The 25202-nt window shown below is 48.8% G+C and overlaps 1 protein-coding gene across 1 annotated transcript; it reads right to left on the bottom strand.

The window, feature by feature from the left end:
- On the bottom strand, positions 1–24434 carry RAB44 (RAB44, member RAS oncogene family). The gene is made up of 13 exons (XM_003789310.1): positions 24228–24434; positions 18553–18664; positions 16790–16964; positions 14944–15090; positions 14272–14362; positions 13782–13877; positions 11071–11258; positions 9056–10497; positions 5556–5637; positions 4369–4483; positions 2909–3010; positions 1258–1334; positions 1–91 (listed from the first exon to the last, which is right to left on the bottom strand). Exons 1-13 carry the CDS (start codon positions 24432–24434, stop codon positions 1–3), a joined length of 2925 nt encoding a protein of 974 aa, XP_003789358.1.
- Between the last annotated feature and the right edge of the window lie 768 nt (positions 24435–25202).

Here is a 25202-nt window from a genome sequence, read left to right as displayed (position 1 = left end):
TTAGAAGCAGCAGGCAGCTTTCTTGTGTGGCTTCTTGGGAGCCACCTCCACCAGTGAGCCCTTCAGGCGGTCTTCTTGCATCTTGAGTGACCTGTGTAACAATGTCCAGGCATCAGTCCTCTCTCACCTCCCAGGAGCAGCATGGAGGGGCCCATGGATGGAGCTGCGGGGGGCTGGAGACTGCACTGCCCCCCTACCCCGCACATTCCACATGGGGGCCCCAGAGACTTTAGCCATCTGACCCCTTCTGGCATTCTTTCAGGCCAGGCACTGTGCAAGGGACTCTGGTTACACAAAGAAGCCAACATTCCCTGCCTTGAGAGGTGAGGAGGACAGACATGGACACCTGCAACCCAGGGGTGACACCAGATTAGGGGAACACACAGAGAACTCCGCATCAGGTCCTGGGGGATTCAAGGAGGAAGCAGGTGGGTGGTGTCTGAGCTCAGACCTGCGCTGTGGACAGGGCTTGCTAGCAGAAAGTGGGGTTCATGTGGGCAGTGGGCCAAGTCTCAAGGCCAAGAGAGAGATTGGGGGCTAGGAAGTAAATGAGGCCTATTCATTTATTCATGATGTATTTACCATGTGCAGACGCAGCTCACCTGATTTAGCACCCCTCGCCCCTTACTCATTTTATTCATTTATTGAGCACCTGGTACATGCCAAGCCTCAGGTATGGAGGGAGGAACTGAACAAAACAGACATGGCCCTGACCTCCTGGACAACAAGAAAACAAATGTATATGTAATTACAATTTGCCAAGAAGGGCTATGAAACAGAGCTGTGTTCTAAAATTGGATCACAGGGGTGGTCAGGGAGGGCACCTCTGAGTGGCTGGAGCTTGTTGAGTATGTGCGTGCGTGCGTGCGTGCGTGCGTGTGTGTGTGTGTGTGAGAGAGAGAGAGAGTAGGAGCAGGGGAGATGGCATTAGGGATGGTATAGGCATTTGTATTTTATTCTAAATCCATGGAAAGTTGGGAATAGGAAACAGACACTCCCTTTTCCATTCCATTTTATAGATGAGAAAACTGAGGCTCAGGGAGGGGTAGGTGCCTCTGGGAAAGGATACAACTAATGGAAATGGTGAAGCTGGAGTCAGGAGACTCCCAGTACAGTGCTCTCTCCCTCCCTGTCAGGAAACTCAGTTCTCCTTGACTCATTTCCTCAGAATAGGCCTTGCCTTCCCACAAAGAAGTCAGAAGTGAAGATGGAGGTTGTTCCTCGGTGGTGAGGGGTGTGGGGTGGGGTAACACTTACCTGGCCAGGTTCACTATGGGCTCCAAGATGTTGTGACCCAAGGCGGCACTGCACTCCCCAAAGGAGACCCCCAGCTCCTGCAGGCCACATAGGGAGGGGCATGTGTGCCTTAGGGGAGGCCACTGAGAGGCCAGGTGCAGTCCCCAACACTAAAGTCCTGATCATCAGAGTCCTGCCCACTGCTTCCCTAAGCTGACCTCCACAGGACAGGTAGTCCCAGATCAGTGTGGCCCATGGCCCCCAGCTGGGCCCCTCTGCTCACAGCCCCTCCACCCTCATGTCAAGGGCATATCCCAGAGACATTCAGCCTTCAGAGTTACATGGGCTGCCTGCACCCCAACTTGGAGAAATGCCTCTGGGAACATTTAACAAATGTTACTTACATTTTTGGATTTCAAAAATATTTCATTGGAGAAAATAATGGAAGATACAGCACAAAAAAGTGTAAGTTCAAGACAAAAACTACTGATCTTAATAGGATTTGGGTATGTATTTCCATTCTATTTTATATAACCTTTTACTGAGCAGGGGGTGGGGGGCCCTAAATATCACTGTACTGTTAGGTTAAGCCCTATGAAATCACTGTTTGGGTAGGCGCCAGTCAAATGTCAGTGATTTCATATGGTTCAAGTGATTTCATATGGTTCAACCCAACCTATATCCAGATTCGCAGCTGCTTTTCTGACTTCACATTATATTATAAGCATTTCCCCCACACCCTTAAATATCTTTCCAGAACAGAATTCTTAACAGCAAATCCTGGCCTCTCACATGAACATCCACCATCTCGCCACCCGCTGCTGCCAAATATTTGTTCTTATAAATAATACTATAAAAAAATCCTCACATAAACATGTTTGATTGTACATCATACACGGGTATCCACGTGTATTCCCTCAGGGATTATTATTTCTGATTCTTCCTCTCCCAAGGAATTGCAGAGGAGAATTATCATGTCAAAGGAATGAGCTAGGACTGTTAAGGGGAAAAAAAAGCAACTCACCAACTGGGAGCTACGGGGTAACCTCATGATTATGAGAAATGAACAAGAAAGAGAAAGAAAGTACAATATGGAAATGCCACGGGGATCGTGGGAGGGGGGAGCGAGGAGCGATCCCCCCCCTTTTATTACTCTCCAGATTTTCCAGAATGTGGTTAGATACTATTTGTAAATAAATAGTATCCACTGTCTGGCAGTGAGGCTTTTGATGTAATCTTCCCAAGGAAAAGTTGGAGTCTGAAGACAGAATAAATTAAAAGGGAACATGTTAATTAGAGACCAGAGATAAAATTAAGGTTTGATTGGGAATTTTAAGTGAAGCTATTTTAAACCCTTTTTTACTCTGTAGATATTTTTCTGTAGGTTGGGACATTGTGTGGGTGTTTGCTAATTCAACAGTGAGGTTCAATGGCATACCCACCACCGCAGCCTCATGTTTGGGTCTAAGGCTGGTCTCCAGAGACCAGTGGGTAGGCAGTAGAGACAACCAGGCTGCTGTCCACGCTGACCAGGCCTTTGGGTAGGGCAGAGACAGGAACGGGCAATGGATCCTTCTCAGTTGCCCAGCTCAGGGTGCCCCCTAATTCACTACCTGCCAGGAAGGCATCTGCCCCATCCAGGCTGGGAGAGGGGTCACGCTCAGGCTCTTACCTGGGCCAGTTGCTGCCCAGCCTCAGTGGGCACTTGCCGCTCCTCCTCACAGTCCGTCTTATTTCCCAGGAGAAGGATGACCACCCCGTCCAGACCTGTGTCCTGCACACAGAACATGTTCTCTCAGCCATACCCGTATATGCCAGGCCCTGGGCAGATTTGGCCCTACTCTCCTAGAAGTGTGCCTTCCACATGTGCCCCTCTTGGGTCCCGTTCACTCCACATCTTTCTCACCTGGATACCCTCCCCCCATCTGCAATGAGCCTGCCCCTCCTCTCTGCCTGCAAACATCTCACCTACTATTTAAGACCAACCTCAAGGGCACTTCCCCTAGGAAGCCTTCCTGGATTGCTTCTGCCCATGTCCCGCTTTCCCTGTGTGTGTCAAATAGTCCAATGTTTGATTATATAGGCTGCCTTGCACATTTTCCAATTTTGTTTTCTTTGAGACCAAGTCTTGCTCTGTCACCCTGGGTAGAATGCAATGGTATCATCATAGCTCACTGCAACTTCAAACTCCTAGGCTCACTCTTGCCTCAGCCTCCCAAGTAGCTATGACTATAGGCACATGCTACCAACACCCATCTAACTTTTCTATTTTTGTAGGAACAGTGTCTCACTCTTGCTCAGGCTGGTCTCAAACTCCTGAGCTCAAGTGATCCTCCCTTCTCAGCCTCCCAGAGTGCTAGAATTACAGGCATAACCCACCGTGCCTGGCCCACATTTCCTAATTGTTTCATGAATAATAATAATAATAATAATAATTATAGCTTCTGATTACTATTTGCTATATACCAGGTGCTGTGCTGAAAGCAATTATATCAGCCCTCACAAGTCCTCTATGAGAGAAGTCAGGTAACTGAAGTTCAGAGAGGTTTAAGTCACTTGTCCAAAGTCACAGAGCTGGGATGGGATAGCTGGGATTCAAATCCAGGTCCTATCAGACCCTAGAGTCCAGCTCTCCTCCTCACACATTATCTTATCTGCTTCTTTAGCATCTCTTCAACTAGACTAGAAACTTTTGGAGAGAAGACAACAATATGGCTAACTTCATACCCCTCTGCTATGCCAGTATACCCTCCAGCATTCCAGTAGATGTGCATTGAGAGAGTATGTGGGGGGAAGAACTAGATGTGAGCAGAGGAATTATCACCTGGAGTGGCACTAGACCTCCATTATCCTCAGGTGTAGGAAGAAAGCATCACCAACAGAACTGCTATGCGTAGGAAAGAAACATTCACTGGATAAAGGAAGTAGTTTGGTTTGAAGGCTGGACCATGTAGTTGTGGGTTTTTTGTACTATCGTGCTCCCAGCTCACCCAACCACCTGCCTTCAGTGGGGAGTGTCACCCATATGTCTGCTGTGTCATTTGTAATCCTGAGAGACAAGGGGGAGTGGCAGGATCTAAGCTTCCTCTTGAGTCCAGAAATTGGGGCCAACCCCAGAAACCTTCTGCTCACCTGGAGACAGTCTAGCCAGTAGCGCACGTGGGCAAAGCTCTCCTGGGAGGTGACGTCGTACATGAGCACTATCCCATCAGCCTTGCGGAGCAGCTGCCGCGTTATGCTGTGGTACCTGCCGGGAGAGTCTGTGTGAGGCCACACCAGGCCTCCTGGCCCCAGACCTCACCTCTCTAAGCCACAGCCACTCCATCTGCAAAGAGGGAGATTGACCAGGCCTGCCTCTGATCGCCACCCCCAGAGGGTGTGCACATGCTTTCTTGCTTACAGCACAGTTATTGTTGACAAAGGGACAGATCTCATGGCTCAAATTTCAAAAGGGGCCAAAGGGCACTCAATAAAAAGTCTCCCTCCCATCCTACAGCCACGTGGTCTCCCTCCTCAGAGATAACCAGGGTTACCACGTTTCTGAAATCTTTTTCCAGCAGTAATTTATGTGTGCATATATATATGTATATATGCACACAGACACATGTATAGTACAAACACATATTTTCCCCCTGCTTTATACAAAACAGTGTAAAGCACTCATTGTGCTCATTAATATTCAGTATCTGCACTTCTTTTTTCCAGTTAAGATGTCTTAAAGATATTTCTCAATTAGTAAATAGAGGGAGTCCTCAGTCTCTTGTGTGTGTGTGTGTGTGTGTAGCTTCATAGTGTTCTACTGTGTGGTTGCATCTGATTTATTTAACCAGTGCGTCCACTACAGATACACATGTAGGCTATTCCCAATGTTTCGTAAGGTAAGGGATAGTATTGTGGGTGGTCCTGTTCCCTTTGTTAGTGTAGTCATGTCTGAGTCTATCCATAGAATGAATTTCTGGAAGTGGATCTGCAGAATTCGTGATGCAACTTCAACTTTTAGGCTGATCACTGCTGCCTAGGTGGAAAGTGGGAGGCTTGTGTCTTCAGAGGGACAGGTGATTGAATGGCTATGCCCTGAGGGTCGTGTTGGGATGGCCCTAACATATGCCAGTCTGAGGGGCCTCTGTGCCTGCCACGGTGTCTGACACAACTCGGCTTCACTCATCTCTCCTTCCCTGGCCTCCAGAATCCTCAGGGGCAGTTGGCTTGTTTGCACTTGGTTTCCTTTTGCCCACGTTGTCAGGGCTTCCCTCCATCCCTCTACACCCCTAGGCTCAGCCCAGGTGCTTGACACAACTTATACGGACAGTGCCTGTTACCTCTCCTGGCCAGCGGTGTCCCAGAGCTGCAGCGCAAAGCATTTATTGTCCACAAGCAGATTTTTGACCTGAAAATCCACCCCTAGGACACAAAAAAGGTTAAGACCCACTTATAAGTCACCATCCAGGACTTGAAGCTAAGGCCTGCCTCGGTATACATCTATTCCCAAGACCAGCCACCATGGGATAGAGCCCTTGGCTATAAGGCTTCCCTGGTTCTCCAAATTCCATCCATACTCGAGGGCCCACATCCTTCAAGAAGCGTTCACAGACCACCCAGCCGCAACATGAGGTTGTGCCAACACAAGGTGCCTTGTCTGTTCAACTGCACAGTTCAGGCCACCCGGAAAACAAGTCACATTATTTTATCTTTATAATACAACTTTCAGTCCCATACATCTCCCCCCCTCAACTAGACAGGCAGCCTAGAGGGGCAGAGGGGACACTGGCTTCATCCTTCAAGGGACTGGGATCACCAGTCTCAGTATACGGACAGTTACATGACCTCAGGCAAATCACTTCACCTCTCTGAGCCTCCTTCCTCATTTGCAAGGTGGCAATTTAAGAAGACCCACAGAGCAGAGTGGTTGAGACAATAATGATTTCTGGTGGGTGCTGGAGAAGTGGTAATTTTTATTATCACCATGATTTCTCATCTCCCTGATCTCCAGCCCCTCTCATTTCATAGCCCCGCCATTCCCAGTGGTCATAGTTCTAGACTCTTTCTATCCCAAGAAATATGGTCAAATCCCAAAGAGGTTTGAGGAAACCAGGTGGAGTAGGGCTGCAGGGATGGGTAGGTGGTGCTTTGTACCCATCCCTACCCTCTTTCCTACTGGAACCCTGAGCTGCAGAGCCCACTGCAGACCCCAGGCCAACTCACAAAAGATGAATCTCCTAGTACAAGCAACACCAGCTCAGGTCTGAGCCAGTGAAGTGGCTTACGGCACTGTTGCTGTCCATAAGCACCTGCTGCTGCCCCCTGGTGGTGGCTTGAACCATAGGCTCCCCTCTCTCCCGCCCCCTTCCTCCACAAAGAAACTGGGAGCAGGGGCAGCCAGGGGAGACCTGACCTCAGCAAGAGAGAAGCAGAAGCCACATCCGCTTGTTCTTACCACCCTCTTTCCTGAGGGTCTTAAAAAGCCCAATGTCTGCAGGAACCTCTGAGGTCATCTAATCCAACTTCTGCTCAAATGCCTACCAGGGAATCTACTGAACAACTTTACAATTCTCCTTGCATTTGATAATTCCCCATCACTGCTCACCCCCTCCTCAAGGTACCCACGAACCCCCACCCTCCTCCCAAATGTGTTACAACTTAACCATATAAATTGCTAGGAATTTATTTTCTCCTTCTCTGGGAATCTGCTGATTCATTCATTCATTCATTCAAGACAGGATCCCACTCGGTCACCCAGGCTGGAGTGCAGTGGTGTCATCATAATTCACTGCAACCTCAAATTCCTGGGCTCAAGTAATCTGTCTGCTTCAGCTTCCAAGTAGCTGGGACTACAGGTGTGTGCCAACATACCTGGCTAAGGAATCTGCTATTTTATTTTATTTTTTTGAGACAGAGTCTTACTTTGTGACCCTGGGTAAAGTGCCATGATGTTATAGCCCACGGCTTCAACTCTTGAGCTCAGGTGATTCTCTTGCCTCAGCTTCCCGAGTAGCTGGGACTACAGGCATCTGCCACAACACCTGGCTGTTTTTAGAGACAGGGCTCTTGATCTTGCTCAGGCCAGTCTCAAACCTGTCAGCTCAGGCAGTACACCTGCCTCGGCCTCCCAGACTGCCAGGATTACAAGCGTGAGCCACCACTCCCAGCCTGAATCTGCTATTTTAAATGAGCAGCTCAAGGAGAGAGTAATTATGAACCCCAAAGAGGATAAACTTTCCATGGAGTGTATGGGCTTTTGAGACAGAAGGCTTCAGGTATGAACTTTGGAGCTCAGATAGGGCAAGAAACTTAAACAGGTCTTCAATTTCTGTTTTTCTCATCTGTAAAATGGGAGTAGATATAGAAAATGCACATTCAGATATAACTCCATTGGCTCTAGTTCTCTCTTATTTTTCTGAGAGAGAGGGTGGAAACAGGGGGAAGATAACTCTGGTTGAGAAACTATTGGCTAGTGAAACCAGGATCATCCTCTGAGATATTTAAGCCAGAATAGATGACAGCCACCAGGGGGCAGTAAACTGCAGCTGGGACTGGGACAGATTTGGATTGTACACCTCATCTCAGCTGGCTTGCAGTGTATGCAGGCTAGCTCTGTTTGGGGTTTTTGTTTTGTTTTGTTTTGATACAACCTAAGCTTTTCTGAATTCCATGGGACCTTCCTACTGCATAATAAGGAGTTCAATTATAAGGAGGCCTGTTGCAGGGAAGATGCCTGGTACATCGCAGAAGGTCGGTAATAGTGGCCTTTGTACACCCTGTGGCCCCTCTCAACATCAGGTCAAGCCTGCTATGGGTTGTCCCTCTTGAGGCCCCTGAGTTTCTAACTAGCTCTCCAGGTGAGGATACTTGAGCAGAGAAAAGTTTGGGAATCTGTCCTGGGCCTCTCTTGTGTGAGTGCTGACTGCTCTCCAGTCAGCGCATGCCCTGGCCTGAAACAAAGACATGTATCACCTCATCTTTGTCCCTAAATGGATCTACCCTTCATTCTCTCAAGCTTTTATTCTGTAGTCTATACAACGTTTAGTGCTCAGATATCCTGATGCTTTTAGGAAGGGGAATCTTTTTGCTTCAGGCCATTTCTTTCAGGAGCCACTGAGTTAGACATTATGAACTATTTACTTTAAGAATAAAAACGACAATATTAATAACTGTTATTTATCTGACACTCACTATGTGCCAGATATTATTCTAAGAGCTTGACATATATTAACTTAACTAATGCTTACAAACCACTCTAGGAAGTTGGCACTGCTGTTGTCCTCCTTATACAGATGAGGATTTGAGGACTCAAAGGGGTTGAATGATTTGCCCAAGTTTATATACCTAAGAAGTGGCAGAGCTGGGATTTGAACTCAGGAACTTAGGTTCCTAACTTACCACATTCTATAGATACATCTATGTAAAATATTCGACTAGCCCTAGGTGACTTCCTGCCAGAGCATGGCTGCCTGGCCTGGAGCTAGAAATGAGCAAATCCAGCCAGGCTGACCCTGCAGTGGCCTGCCCACAGGCCACGTGGGTGGACACTTGCTTGTTTTCACTATCAACTAGCACTGGCACCTAAATTTCAGGGTGCTTTGTTGATGAAGCACATTTTAAGCTAATCAGATCAATGCAGAAAAAGCAAATTACCTGTAATTAGAGATAATTAGTGAAATAGTAAGACTATGCCCATGTAAAATAATGTCTAATGCAGGCCTGTGGCCAGGGCAGAACCTGCGGCTTCCTCCAGGTGGCTTGCTCTGGGCCTGCTCCGGCTTGTTGGCCCTGGCCCAGGTCTCCCCTCACTCCCTGCAGCCCTCCCCGGCTGGTACCTTACCCACAGTTGCTGTCATCCCAGTGGCAAAGGAGTTCTGGTGTAGCAGGTGCAGGAAAGATGTTTTGCCCACATTGGAGTCTCCCAGGAAGATGACATGGAAGAGGTAATCAGGGTTGGCCTGAGGCTGATTGGCCATGGGGTCCCCCAGGGATGGGGTCAGCTCAGCCTCCCTGGAGCCCGTCTCTAGATCTTCAGGCCTCCTCTCTGCCCTTGGCTCCCTGGATTGAGGGGGGCCTTGTTCTTCTGAGTGAGCAGTCATGGGTTGGGGCCTGGGCTGAGCTTCCAGCTCAGCTATGATAGTGGACATGGCTTGTGTGGGCTCCTGGAGTCCTGCTGCAGCCCCAGGCCAAGCCCCCATAGAGGAGAGGGGAGGAGAGTCCCTTGGAGGTGATGGTTTTCCAAAAGCAAAGGCTGCTGGTCCTGTCTGTGGTGAGTCAGGTGTGAGAGGAGCCGGCTGTGTGTCTTGCTGGGGGAGTCCTGAAGGCCCAGTTTGCAGACCATGAACCTCAGCTGACTGCTCTAAACCGAGGTCCTGCTCACCCCCATCCACTTGTTTTCCTTCCTCAGCCTTTGGTTCCTTTTCCAGACTCTGGCCAGGACCTTCTCTCAGCTCCTCGGGTTGGGCCTCCTGCACAGCCAGGCCCAGCTTGCCCTGAGCCAGGCCCGGCTTGCCTTGCCCCAGGTCCTCTGTGGGATCTCCCACAGACTCCAGACCCAGGGAAAGTCCAGCTGGCTTTAGTATGAGGGTTCTGGCCCTTTGGGCTCCTGCCCCTGACTCAGAACCAGTGGCGTACAGGTTGTGATGGAGGACCTCTATCTGCCTGGGTGGCTTGGCTGGGGCAGGGTCAGGCCCGGGACCCTTGTCATCTGTGTCTGAATGTTTGCTGGGCCCAGCTTGGGCCTGAGAAAGAAGAGAGTTCACATGGGAAGGTGGTTCCCCCTCCAAAGGAGTGAGCACCTTCAGAGCAGCTGCCACCAGGCTTCCTGACTCCCCAGCTCCTGGGATATCCCAGAGGAAGTGGCCCTTGGGTCTAGACTCTGGCTCCTCGCTGTGGTCTGGGTTGGGAAGGTTCTCTACAGGCTGCTCTGGGTTGACATCCTGTCCTTCTGGGTCCACTCCTTTCTCGTTCTTGGTGCTGGAAGTCACCCTGGGGGGAATCCTTGGAGCTCCATCGGGGTCTGAAGATGGCTCTTGACCAAATAGCGAAGTGTGTGGCTCTGAGATGGAGATCTGCCTGACCACACGAGGTGTCTGAGGGCTTGATGCAGCTCTTGGGGTGGGGGGTGGGCTCCAGGAGAGCTGCAGGGCTGTGTGTGGAGGGCTGTGGATGCTGCTCAGGAGCTGACCCCAGTCCTCATGGTCCCCAAACAGCCTGGGCAGAGGAGCCTCCTCAGGGGAGATAGCCTGAGGGCCTTGGGCCATCTCATCTGCTCTGGAGACACTAGAAAGGAAGCAGGGAGGGGAGGGGAGGGGAAGTAGGGGTGTCACACACAGTCCCACCTGTATCCCTCATTATCCATTGCACAGCCCGGGCGGGCCCTCCTCCAAGACTTTGCTCAGACAGTCCTGTCACCTGGTGTGTGTACCTCGCTGCTCCCACACATTGAGTCCTGCTCATCCTCAAGACCCATGTGAAGCTTCACCTCCAAAAAGCCTTCCTTGACCATTCTGGCCTGTCCCACTCCTCTGAGCCATAACAAGCAGAACGACCCCCTGCCAGAGGTCCAGCCTGCACTAGACCCTATGGATGTGTGTATGGATATGCACACACACGTGCAGGTCTTAGCTCCAATTGTGTGACATTGGGCACAAGTCTTTCCTTTTTTCTGCACCTCAGTTTCCTCATCTGAGAAATGGGCATGATAATCCCAGCTTGGCAGAGTTGTTGAGAGGTTTAAGGAGGGATGTGGGATACGTACTGTGTGCTAACCAGAGCCTTAGAGAACTGAGCCCCACACCCTTCTTCCAGGAAGTTCCTAGTGTCCACCCTAGTCCAGGGATGGCAGCCACTTGCCTTGTTTCCTCCTGCATCTGCCAGGACACTCGGCCCCTGGCGGCATTTAGGTGCTTCCTGGTCACCTGCAGCCGTCCCCGCACCTCCTCTAGCTGCCCAGCTAAGTCGCGCTCGGCCTCCCGAAGCTGCTGGTTCTCCGAGTTGGCTTCTTGCTTTGTGCTACTGAGGTGGTGGAGCTTGGCCTCCAGCTGCAGGGTGTGCAGAGGGTGAGGAGGGGAGAAGCCTCCCAGGGCCACAGTGGGACACAGAGACCCACTCCCCACCCAGGCTCCTGGGAAACCCAGCCTAAATCAGGAGTAGGAGGGGGTGGTTATCCTCATTGGCCTAACTGGCTCCATTACCTCCTACCCAGAAGAAACATTTGAAATAGTGAATAGGGAAGAGGGAGAGACTGTGTGAGAAACATAAACTGCCAGCACCACGAAGGCCCAAAACCTAAATCAGATCACATCCTCCTCTCTTCAAAACCCTGCAAGGGCTGCTGGTCCCTGAGCCCCATTGGTCTGCAGGGAGCTCCTGATCCAACAGCAATTCACAAGACCCAGAGCCAGGAGCTGCCGGAGCACAGACGTGGAAGGTAGCCCTCTCACGATGGTCCCAAAGGCCCTGCACAGCCTTCTCTGCAGCTCCTCCCCTCCCATTGAGACTGGAACAATCACAGCACATTCCTACCTCAGGGCTATTGTACTTGCTGTTCCCTCTGCCTGGAATGCTCTTGCCCCTAATAGCTCCTGGCTGATCTCTGCCCTCTTCAAGTCTTTATTCCAAAGTCATCTCAGTGAGGCCCTCCTGGACTCTTATCAATTCATTTCAGCTGTCATTCCACTCGCCCCCCAGCCCTTCCATCTTCCTTCCTTGTTTTACTTTATTCTCCCTAGCATTTATCACTAACTCCCAATTGATTTATTTTTTTCAGCTGTTATATATTTTACTTCTGTGTCTTATCACCCATCTCCCTGACTAGGTGGTAACTCCATGGGCAGGAGTATGTGTCTATCATGTTCCTCAAAACCTAGAACAGTGCCTGGCACATAGCAGGGGCTTGATCAGTAGTTGTGGGGGCGAAGGAATGAGTGGTCTGGCGGGGAGGAACTTCACTTCCGCAGGGGACAGGATAAAATGGCCCCATCAGGAAAGCCCAAGCTGTTCTCTCGGGAGAAGGGGCTCTGCCTCAATTTCCAAGGAGACCCTTGGGAAATCAGCCCTAGTGAAAAGGGGAAGACCTCGTGACAGGGCCATCCGTGGTAGTGGTGGGAAAGGCTCTGAGGACCTTGCCCAGGGCTGAAGGGATGCTGGTTATCCTGGTTACAACAGTGGTGATTTTGGCAAAGTCAGTGGCCTGCAAGCTGAGGAAGGAAGAGACAAATAGTGGGGCAGAGTCTCTGGCCGAAAACCTTAGCCACAATTCCAACCAAAAGTGACTACAGGTTACGAGGCCAGCCAAGTCAGGGCAGCAGATAATCTGACCCTAAGCGGGAAGCTAGGTCAAATTCAGACGAGAGCAACCGTGTTGTGCATAGGTCACTATGGAAGTTTTGAGACAGGCTGTGTTATGGTCCATTATTTTGCTTCTAAGAAACGTTGACAGTGTCCTGTCTGATTTACCTGTGCAAGTTTCAACTTGCTTGGCTTATCAGTGTGCTGGGAGGGCTTCATCTTTTTCTGTCTGCAGATTTTGTGTTTCTTGATTTTAGTTTATCTCAAAACTTTCATAATGACCCATGTATAAAGTACTTATTATATGTGCTGGGCCCTGTCTTAGGCCCTTGCATATAGAACCCCTAATTTTCACAGCAGCCTTCTATTTGTTTTTGAGACAGAGTCTCAATCTGCCACCCTGGGTAGACAAGAGCCTAAGACAGTACCCACACATATAGTAGGTGTCATAACTCCTACTATAACACACGGCATCATAACTCACAGCAAATTCAAACTCTTGGGCTTGAGCAATCCTCTTGCCTCAGCCTCCTGAGTAACTAGGATGACAGGCACCTGCCACAATGCCCAGATAGTTTTTCGATTTTTAGTCTCACTCTTACTCGGGCTGGTCTCAACTCCTGATCTCAAGCAATCTACCTGCCTCGGCCTCCCAGAGTGTTAGGATTACAGGCATGAGCCACCACACCTGGCCTGCAGCCTTCTAATAGAGAGTTCTGATCTCCATTTCTCTGATGAGGAAACCAAGGCTCAAAAATATTAAAAATCGGCCCAAGGTCACTCAGCTGACAGTACAGATAAGAGTTGAACACCAAATTCCCAGCCACCAAGCCTCTGCAACATTGATACCTTGTGTTTGTTGGATCTCAAAATGCTTTCCCATTAGCTCATGTGACACAACTAACCCTGGAGGCGCAGAGGATGTGGCTATCCCCACTTTACAGATGGAGAAACTGAGGCTAGGCCAAGTTATTTCTGTAGGTTTTGCACAGCTCTTAAACAAAACACCAGGGATTTGTCCCAGGACCTTCAGACTCACAGCTCAGTGCTCCCACAGTACTACTTGGCCTCATCTCAGAAAAGGGCCCAAAACACTTCTTTCCCATAGGGCTGCTCTCTTACAGGAGCCCGACCAGCCCAATCAATCCTCAGGGTTAGATGGAAGCTTCAGGCATATCGGCCGCAGTCAGACAGCCTGACAGTAGGCCCTAGGAGAGGGGTGGCAGAGTCCTGCAGCCTTCAGAAGTGGGCTCCTGGGAGGCCCCAGCACTCACCTCCCTCTGGCCCTCAGCCAGCTGCTGCATCTCGCGCTCCTTGGCTTCCAGGGCCTTCTGCATCTGGGAGCTGAGGGCCAGGCCCCGAGAGTCACTCTGTGGAGTAAACAGGCTCAGCCCCTGCCCTACAGACTCCAGCCAGACTAGGCCAGCTCTTCCCACACTCTACCTACACCCAGGCCTGGGTGCAGGGGCCAGGATGTCCCAGCAAGAAGGGTTCTCTGAGCAGCACCCCCAGCTTGGGCCTGGATTGTGGCAACTGAGCCCTAGACAATAGAAGAACCAGCTCTGGGGGACAGAATGGCCTGGCAGAGGTGGGAAGGGGGCCAGGCTCAACATTGCCCACCCCATCTCTCTAGGAAACAGGAGCTACTGGGGAAAGGGAAAGGATCCACCCCAGCAGCCTCCTGCCATCCCACATTGCCCAATCCCTACCCCCACTACACAGCCAGTGGAGTGGTCCTGGGGGGAGCTGTCAGCAGGAGCCCACCTCAGCCTGCAGCTGCTGCTTCTCCCGGCGGATCTGCTGCTCCATCTCCTCGTAGAGCTGCTGGACCTCACGGTGGTGGTCAGAGTCCCGCCTGGAAGGGGTAGAAGCCAGGGCCAGGCAGCACATGAATACCTCTGGGACTCTGCTGGTGGCAGGGGTGATCTGGGCTTGGGTTTAGAGTCTGTCCTACTGCTCATCTCGCACCTCTAGAAGTGATTGACCCCTGTCATTCCAATAACAATTCCATGACTCACATGACCTTGACATTAGTCCCCTTTTCTCACCATGCTGACTCCTATAACCATTGCCAGTTATCTTAGCACTGTCACACAGTCCCCATCACCTCATCACTTGTCTCCACTTCCTCTGCCACCATCCCCCTGCCCCCATAACTCAGACCCTCTGGCAGAGCTGTACCCTCACCCACACCAGGGTGACCACACGCATTGCAATCTAGCAATCTATGTGCATGCCACCCCTGGAGTCAGGCACCACAGTGGCCTCGCACCAAAATACACTGGCCATTCCCACTCCTGCTAACAGACCAACTCTATCCTCCCCAACAGGTCCCCTCAGCCACCTCTTCCTCCAGCTCAGCTCAGCCCCTTTCATCTCCCAGGCCCGGCTGCACACCCCTGGCTGCACCTGCTATGGGCCAAACACCTGACTCACTTCCTCAGGGTCTGCTCCAAAGCCTCCTTGTCAGCCTGTGCCTCCTGCAGGCGGCTGGTCATCTTGGCTAGAAAGTCTGCCAGGTTGCCTGCCAGCTGGGGCTCCTCCTGCCGTAGCTTACCCCATAGCTGCCAGATCTCCGTCTGCCTGGGGAAGGGAGGGGAGCCAGAGATGTGATACAAGGTGGGATCAAGAAGCAGGGGGAGCCTCACTGCTGTTTCAATGGCAACACTCCAAGAGACTTTGGCACCTAGGCCACAAAATCCACTGATACCGGGTGCAACTCAAATGCCACCTCCTCTAGGAACTATTCCCAAATGTGCCCTCTTCCTTCTTGAACCCTCACACCACTCCATCTCTTTATGATTCAGTGATTAATAGTGGGGTGGGGGACTTGGGAGCCTAACAGCTCAGGGCTTCCATCTGCCTTCTCTCTTCTCCCACTCTGACACCGTGTGATCTTGGGCAAGTTCCATGCCCTCTCTGGGCTCGTTTGTGAAATGGAGAGGCTGATACCTACCTGGCAAGGTCAGTGGGGAATGAGAGACATGCCCTATGAAAGCACCAGCTTGGGGCCTAGCACATAGTTGGCACTCAGTGAATGCTGCTTTCACGTGGACTTAATTAAGTCGTGAAGACAGATGCCAAAGGGCTGAGCCCAGGCCAAACTGCCAAGTTTGTAAATGGCTCCCCACCCCTTGCCCTATCAGGCCACACCCTAAGTCCCACCCTGCCTGCCTGAGCCAAACGTGAGGGATCTTGCCCTCCCAGATCACTGCTGGGTGAGTGAGTAAAGCTGGACAGACAGGCAGGGTGACTCCCTTGCTGGCTCTAGCAGACCCCGGAGGGGCTGGAGGATGGGGAGGGGAGAGTTTTCAGGCCAAATTCCCTTTCTCTGAACATGAGTGAACCCCGCAATCCCAGAGCCTGAGACAGATTGGAGGAAATGCCCTCCTATCTCCAAACCTGTTCAACTCAGGTCTTGATCCCCAAATCACCCCATCGTGGGAACCTCTTTTTGAGTTAAGAACAGCACCTTCAAGGACTCTGGTAGTATTAAGAATTTGAGTACCCTTGGGAGGCTGCTAGCTCAACTTGGTAATTCTTCAGGAGAGCCACCTTACAGGGCAGACGAGGCAGAGAGGGTGCAAGGGTGGGAAGAATTCTGTAAGCAGGGTTTTTTTTTTAGAGCCAGAGTCTCACTTTGTCACTCTCGGTAGAGTGCTGTGGCGTCACAGCTCACAGCAACCTCCAGCTCTTGGGCTTAAGCGATTCTCTTGCCTCAGCCTCCCTAGCAGCTGGGACTACAGGCGCCCACCACAACGCCCAGCTATTTTTTTTTGCAGTTTGGCCAGAGCCGGCTTTGAACCCACCACCCTCGGTATATGGGGCTGGCACCCTACTTACTGAGCCACAGGCACCATCCATTTTTTTTTTTTTTGAGACAAAGTCTCACTATGTTGCCCATAGCAACCTCCAACTCTTGGGCTTACACAATTCTCTTATCTCAGCCTCCCAAGTAGCTGGGACTATAGGCACCCACCACAATGCCCAGCTGTTTTTTGGTTGTAGTTGTCATTGTTGTTTGGCAGACCCAGGCTGGGTTCGAACCTGCCAGCCCCAGTATGTATGTGGCTGGTGCCCTAGCCTTTAAGCTACCGGCACCAAGCCTGTAAGCAGGTTTTAATCCCACAACAGTTTTTCTGCTCATTTTGCAGCCAGGGAAACAGAGGTCAGAGGTCAGACACCTGCCAGTGGTCACACAGCTAGCCAGTGGTCAAACCAGTATCTGTGCCTGGCTGTGTCCAGGAGAGCCCCTCTCCACAACACGCCACACAGGCCTTACTCAGGAAGTAGGGGGCTGGTCCCCAGTTGCTCCATGAAGGCAAGGAACGCCTCCTTCTCCTCAGCATCAACCTCCTCCAGTGCTGGAAAGCTGGTGATAGCAGATACCCGCTTAGAGGGCAATGGTCTCCTTCTGCGGAGCCTCTGGGAACTCTGGCTGGAGCCAAAGATGTTTTCTGTGAGATGGAAGAGAACAGAGTGGGGTGGGCCCAAGCCCCCGGCCTCCCACCCAGCCCTGCTTCCACCCTTGGGGAAGTAGTTAGGTCTGTGCTAGTCAGTTATACTGGGCCACCTTCATACATTCCTCATTATCTGCCTCAGGAGGCTACTCAAGGTAGACATTGTGCCCATTTCACAGAGGTGCATCTGAGGCTCAGAGATGCCAAAAGACTTGCTGGAAGTCACACAGCAATTGCATTAGTGGTCAACAGACTGTTCATGCACTTGAGGGATATTTATTGAGCATCTATTATAGGCTGGTGACAAAATTAGCCCAAATCCCTGTCCTTATGGAGCAAAGATTCTAGCAAGAGTTGAAAAGGATCTTTCTTTCTCCTTTTTTGTTCCTTCCTTTCCCCTCTCTCCCTCCCTCCCTTCTTTTTTCTTTCAAGCAAATTTGCTAAGTGGACTAAGGGAATAAACAGTAATTTCCATTGAGAGACTGAGAGGATCCACTTTAGATGGAGTGGTTAGGAGTGTCCCAAGGAGGTGACATTGAAACTGAGATGTGAATAACAAGAAGGAATGTGGATTTCCAGAGAGTGCATACTAACCAGCTAGAGAGAATGACACACACAAAAACCCCGAGATAGGAGCCAGGTTGGCAAGACCGGAGGGGTGGGCGGCACTGAGTGAGCCTAGGAGGTTTGCAGGGTCTGGGTGGTGCAAGCTCTGCAGGCCCTAGGAAGGGGGTTAGAGTTTGCACTATAGGCCCTGGGAAGTCCCTGGCGTGGGGGGCATTATTGGAGTCAGGTGTGAAGACGGCCCTCTCGGGCTGCATGGACAGCAATGTTCCCTCTGTGCCTCACCTGCCTCCCTGATTCCTCCTGCCCACTTTCAGCTTCTTAATCACCAGAATTGGAGCAACCACTTCCAGGGGGGCCCTACCTGTAAATACAGATTCCTGGCTTCCCTCTTTGCCATCCTCCAAACTTTTGGGCTGCCTGGGGAACTCTGGATGGCTTTGTGGACACTGAAAGCTAAGCTGTGTCTTGCAGGAGCTCTGCAAGGACACTGCACTTTCTTTTTCCAGGGCCAGAGGTTCTTCCTTCATTGAAAGTATCATTGGGAGTATTGTGACCCACCAGCTCGGGCTCTCTAAGGCCTGTCAACCCATACTGAGAGGCAGGTGCTGGAATGGCCCTGCCCAGTGGGCCACTGACATTCCCACTCAGTGCCTGGGGCTATCACCCTCTGCTGCTCTCTGGGGCCTAGAATCCCTCAACCAAGGCCAGAATATGTATGACCTTCCTCAGATGGAAACAAGACCTGTGGTTTCAAGAATGGGAGATGTTCAACTTCTCACTTAAGAGAAGACTTTTGTTGGGAGAAGACAAGGGAGGGTCAGAAAGCAAGCCTGGAGGCCTCTCTGGAGGAGGGGACACTCAGGGAAGTGCCCTGAACTGCTCTCAGGCATGCTGTGAAGGTCCCCTGGCAGGGAAAGAGGTCGCCTTTCCTGACAACCCTGCCTGGCCTGTGCAGGACACACCACAAGAGTGCCTGGTTGTGCAGGAAGTCCCCGGAGGCCCTCTAGGACAGACATACTGAGTCCAGAGCTGAATTCTTCAAGGGAGAGACGTCCCTTCTGCTCCACATCCACCCAGTTGAAGATCATCTCTGGTTCCTCCTCGCTGCCCAGGAAGCTGAACCTGGCCATCTGGAAGGAAGTGGTAAGCTGGATGGCTGTTCCCACTGGGGACAACTCTGCACCACCCTCTAAAATGAGATGTACTTGTCTTCGGCCATCCCCATTTCCTCACATGTTAACCTATAGCTTTTGTCTAGGAGAGATGTAAATAATTTTTGTCTGATGCAACAAATAACTCCAAAGATTATTGGCCTGTTAAACATTAGCCAGCTTTTAAAAATCTAACTCAGCAGTCTGGCAAAGTGGCTCACGCCTGTAATCCTAGCACTCTGGGAGGCCAAGGCAGGAAGATCCTTTGAGTCTAGGAGTTTGAGACCAGTCTGGGCAATATGGCAAGTCCCCATCTTTACCAAAAAAAAAAAAATTGGCCAGAAGTGGTTCAGGCCTAGTCCCAGCTACACAGGAAGCTGAGATAGAGAGATCACTGGAGCCCTGGGGTTGGAGGCTGCTGTGAGCTATGATCATGCCACTGCAGCCTAGGAGACAGAGCAAGACTTTCTCTCCAAAAAATAAAAAATAAAACAAAAATCTTTTGGCTTGGCACCTGTGGCTCAAATGGCTAAGGCGCCAGCCATGTACACCTAAGGTGGCGGGTTCAAATCCAGCCTGGGGCCCGCCAAACAACAATGATGGCTGCAACCAGAAAATGGCCAGGTGTTGTGGCAGACCCCGTGGTCCCAGCTACTTGGGAGGCTGAGGCAGGAGACTCGCTTGAGCCCAGGAGTTGGAGGTTGCTGTGAGTGTGGTGCCATGGCACTCTACCCAGGGGGATAGCTTGAGGCTCCGTCTCAAAAAAAAAAAAAAAAAATATATATATATATATATATATAAATAAATATTTCAACATATTTTATTTTACTGTCACTTTGGTTAATTAGATAACTAAGTACTATTTATTGGGCTGTCACAATCCTATCTTAATCTGGTACCCAAATCTTCTCTGACAGCTTTTCTGATTTTGCCTTTCCAAGATCAGATCTTAAATTCAGGAAAAAATAAAATAAAAATTTTAGGCTATCTTTTCTCTATATTTATTAAATACCTCAACACTGTTACAAGAGCATCATGGAAAGAACAGTTAAATCAGAAGAGACATTCAGCCTCGTCTGGCTGTTTACATAGGTAAAATGCTATTAGTATAAATATTTCAGAAATTGGATGCCTTATGGGAAGACTCTAGAGATTTCTCAGTGCCTTTGCTAGTCATAATGTGTTCATGGCCGGGCATGGTGGCTCACACCTAGCACTGTGGGAGGCCGAGGCAGGTGGATTGCCTGAGCTCAGAGGTTTGAGACCATCCTGAGCCGGAGTGAGCCAGAGTGAGACCCTGTCTCTAACCAAAAAGCTGGGCGTTGTGGCAGGCACCTGTAGTCCCAGCTACTTGGGAGGCTGAGGGCAAGAGAATTGCTAAAGGAAGAAAAGGAAAAAAAATTAAAAACAAAACAAAACAAAACTTCAAACTAAGATGAGTGAAAGCCAGTTGAAAGCAAAATTTAAAAAGAAACAAAAACCATAATGTGTTCTTAACTTCAGGGAAATAGTGATCAAGCTCTTATGACATAGTTATGTATTATGCCCCAGTAGAGAATGTCACTCTCCTCCATTCTGATATTATCAGGTACTGTAATAAATAACCTCAGCCTGTCAATCTTATTACTAGACAAGTTTCCACTTTTCTACACCTGCCTAAAGGCTTTGTGATAAGCTGCAGGTCACAGTTTGTGTCTTCAACATAGAATGGCAAACTCAAAGACTAGAGGAAAAGAACTGTACCACGTTCTGTGAACTATTTATGCTTCACTTGGGTACAAGCTTCTGAGCTGGCATTGGATGACCTTCAGACTGAGCTAGCGGACTGAGGATTTCTAGGACTCTTTTGAGTTCAGAAGCAGACAGCTTACCCAAGATCCAGCAGGATAAAAATTAATTAAATGGCACTGAATGAACAGATGAAGGAAATCTAGTTCTGGTTATTTGTTGGAATACAGGTGATATTATTTTTTCTTGGTTTACTTTAATAGATCTGTGAGGAAGTTCTTTCTCTATCCTCTCAAACTGTTTCTAATCCTCAGTTTAGCAGATTATACTTTTGTAAACTAAAATTAAACATTTTAAATGGTATCTAAATCTCACTGATTCCCCCCACCATGAATCAGAAACCAATACTCTCTGAATCTCTTTACTTTCCATGGCAATACAGTTATTTTTATAGATGCATAGTATCTATCTTCCTTTTTTCCCAGGATATAATTGGATAAATCAGTTGTGCAGCCAAGGCCCTCCCTGGAGTGCCGTTTTATTGAATGATTCTCATTTAATCAGGTGTGACAAGTCCATTTTAAGGAACACCCATGGAGCCAGTGCCTGAAAAGTTCCCCAAGGACGCTGGCCTGAAACCACTTCATAAGGAAAGCTGCCTCCTGACAGAAGAGGGAACTTCAAAAATTTGAGACCTTAAGAAAAGAGGAATTCACTCAAATTTACAGGTGCTGTAGGTGACATCTAGTGGAGAGAATGTCTTGGGCTTGGTTTCCTAGCCTTAGGATAGAAGTAGGATGACCAACTAGGCCCAGTTTGCCCAGAACTTTCCCAGTTTTAGTACTCAAAGTGTCACATCCCAGGTGCCCCTTCAGTCGTTGGAAAATGGGAACAGTTGGTTACTAAATAGAAAAAACAAACTACAGAAGTTTTAAAAATCTGGTCTAGGATTCCATGTGAAAACTTCTCAGCAGAAGCTAAAATAGCTTAATACTGTAAATTTCCCCATTTGTAGAGCAAATTCAAGGAGGCCCATATGTTTAGTTTACACCCCTGCTGTACCTAAGGAAATAACCGGGCCCAATATCATATTATAAACACTCTGGCAATAAGTTTGTGAACTTGCCACAGTGCAATTATGTTGACAGCACTGTACAAACAACTTGGTAAGGTTTCATAACCTTGATATATCAGTGTCTCACAGCTTTGTTCATGTCCACATCTGTCAGTGTCTTGCTGAGTGGTGTTCATTATTGTTGTGTGTGTTTTTGTGGGCTGTCTTGAGAATGTTGGTGCTTGAATTAGAATAAGGAACAAACAGTAAATTTCTTGTTAAACTTGACAAGAGTGGAAGTGAAATCAGGGACATGTTAGTCTAAATTTATGGAGGTAATGCCATGAAGAAAATGGCAGTGTACAAATGGATTAAATGTTTTTCTGAGAGGAGAAAAAGCATCACTGATGAAGAGACATCAGGGCAGCCAATAACAAGCAGAACTGATGAAAACATTGGAAAAATTCATTGAATTCTATGTCAAAATTATTGGCTGACTATGAGAAGTATAGAATACCAAGTAAACATCTATGGAGAAATAGGAAAATCTTAACCAAAAACGTTGGCATGAAGGCAGCACCTGTGGCTCAAAAGGGTAGGGTGCTGGTCCCATGTGCCAGAGGTGGTGAGTTCAAACCCAGTCCTAGCCAAAAACTGCAAAAAAAAAAAAACCTTGGCATGAGAAGAGTCTGGCTCTTGCATCACAACAATGTACCAGCTCACTCAACACTGTCTATAAGGGAGTTTTTAGCCAGTAAACAAATAAATGTATTGGAACACCCTCCCTACTCATCTGATATGGCCCCCAATGATTTTTTTCCTTTACTTGAAGATGAAGAAAATATTGAAAAGATGACATTCAAGACAGCAAGGGCAATATGACAACAGCTCTGATGGCCATACCAATGGCCATTCAAAATTGAGTTTCAAAATTGCTTTGAAGGGTGGGCTAGGCACTGCCATCAGCTTCCCAAGGGTAGTATTTTGAAGGTGACCATGGTGACATTCAGCAATGAGGTATGTAGGACTTTTCCAGGGATGAGTTCATGAACATAATTGTCAGACCTTGTACATCAAGAAAAAACTATAGAGATTATTTATTCTCACAGAAAAATTACTTAAAACTTAGAAATAAGGCAAAAAGGTAGATGGCACATTCTTTCAATGTTATATGGAGGCAGGGACTACATAAGCATTGTTTAGACTAGAGAAATGGACTTAGTTCATCTCATTATTTTATCTTTAATTAAAAGTCCAAGACTTATTGAAGTTACTTTTAACCTGTAGATTTTTGTCTAGGAGAGATGAAAATAATTTTTATCTGGTAGGACAGATAGCCTCACAGATTTATAGACTATTGGATATTAACCATTTAAAAATTGAATTTAGCAATCTTAACACTTTTCCATTAAATCACCTATAAATATCCTAGTTTCTCAAATGGTTTTTGAATCATCTTACTGGTTCCCTCATTAATTATTAATCAGTAATTCATTAGATAAGAACTTTGATAAATGTTTATTTTATTTTATTTTTTGAGACAAAGTCTCACTTTGTCACCCTTGGTTGAGTGCTGTGACATGATAGCTCAAACTCTTGGGTTCAAGTGATCCCCTTGCCTCACCCTCCCGAGTAGCTGGGATTATAGGCGCCTGCCACAAAGCCCTACTATTTTTTAGAGACAGGGTCTTGCACTTGCTCAGGCTGGTCACAAACTCGTGGGCTCAGGCAATCTACCTGCCTTGGCCTCCAAGAGTGCTAGGATTACAGGCGTGAGCCACCACACCCAGCCCAAATGTTGATTTTATATTTACTCAAAAGTCTTTTTCTTTTTCCTTTTTTTTTTTTTTTTTTTTGAGGCAGAGTCTCACTCTGTTGTCCAGGCTAGAATATACTAGTGTTGTCATAGCTCACTGCAGCCTCAAACTCCAGGGTTCAAAAGATCCTCCTGCCTTGGCCTTCCAAGTAGCTAAGGCCTTCCAATTGGCTAAGGCCACGTACCTATGGCCTGGATCATTTTGTTTTGTTGCTGTTGTTGAGAGATGGGTCCTCGCTATATTGCTGTCCTGGCTAGTCTTAAACTCCTGACTTCAAGTGATCCTGCCCTTTCAGTCTCCCAAAATGCTGAGATTATAAGGGTGAGCCACTGCATTTGGCCACATTTAAAAATTTTTTTTGAAAATTACATTTTAACATCAGCTATTCACACATTGTTGTGTCCCTGAGGAATGGACTATACGGTCGGATGGATGGGGAAAGAACAAAGTCTGGAGCGTACAGCAGCATCTGGGGGAAGAGAGCAGGCCCAGGGAACGCCTGCAACCCACATGGGCACTTTTCAGTGAATGGGGAGAAACCAAAGAAAAATTGGTCTAGGCCGTAGCCTAAGACTCCTTAATGGAACACGACCATGCCTGGCATTATGTTCCACTGAAATTTGCAGTCATCAGCATGGTTTGATTTCTCAGACTCTGACTACTCCCCCAAGAAAAACCTCTGCTCAATGGGCCTAAATTATAGACCATTTGCACATCACTTCTTTGGTTTAAAATCCTTTCTCTTGTTTCTGGAGGAGGGCAACACATAAAGCCTTACCAGTAATTTACATGTTCATATAAATAAATTCCTGGCCATTTCTGAGAATAAATTGTAGATGAGAGAAAGGGGAAGCAAGAGATAAGTGTTGCCTTCCTGGGATAGGAAGTCTTGGGAGGCTACAGAAAAGGGATTCAAGGGGTCAGATGGGGCCCTTGGGCTCACCGCCAGGTCCTCACGGGTGACAAAGCCCCTCTCTATGGCACCACAGTCCTGGAAGAAGCCCTGCAGTTCTGCAGCTGCCTGAGAGGACCAGGTCTCTGGCTCTGGAGCCAAAGGGGCATCTTGGCCATCAGCTGGCTCTCTTGTCTGACGCCGGCGGCTGGAGCCCAGCCTCCGGGCTTTTCGAGACACTTGCTGACCACTCTCCATGGTTGGCCCTGGGGACAGAGAATAAGTCAGGGAGAACTAAGATGCTGAACAGTCAAGGCCTCTATTAGCTCAAACCCCTCTATGTGTCCCTCTCATCCCCGAAAGAAACCTGCCATGGCTGACATATCCCCACCCGATCCATCCTACCAGCACATCCTGCTCCCGTCCTTTCTAAGGTCCCCCTGCCGGGAACACCCTTCCCCAGCTGCCTGCATGCCCTCATCTCCTTCAGGTCTCTGCTCAACGATCAAAAGTCTTTTCATCTTGGATGATGAGAAAAAAGAAAAAAAGTCTCTGGCAGTTAGATAAAATGACTATGCAGAATATACCCTATTTTTTGACCTGGAGAATAGTTCCACAGAGTTTTCCAAGACCTCTGTGTCTGAAGGGCCAGAAGCAGCTTCCTAAGCCATCTCTCCGCTGCTCCTCTGGTTCATCTCCTCACATCTCAGCTGCATCAAAAGGACTGATTCTCACTTTTTTTCTTTTCTTTTTTGAGACAGAGTCTCACTCTGTCGCCCTGGGTAGAGTTCCCTGGCATCATCATAGCTCACAGCATCCTCAAGCTCTTGGGCTTAAGAAACCTTGTCTCAGCTTCCAGAGTAGCTAGGACTACAGGCATCCACCATGACACCCAGCTAGTTTTTCTATTTTTAGTAGAGATGAGTCCTGCTCTTGCTCCAGCTGGTCCCGAACTCCTAAACTCAAAAGATTCACCCGTCTTGGCCTCCCAGAGCGCTAGGATTATACGTGTGAGCCACTGCCCCT

Source organism: Otolemur garnettii, unplaced genomic scaffold (assembly GCF_000181295.1).
Source record: "Otolemur garnettii isolate 467f Iridium unplaced genomic scaffold, OtoGar3 scaffold00031, whole genome shotgun sequence".
Classification (NCBI taxonomy): Eukaryota; Metazoa; Chordata; class Mammalia; order Primates; family Galagidae; genus Otolemur; species Otolemur garnettii.
This window is presented reverse-complemented; position numbering and strand designations above follow the sequence as displayed.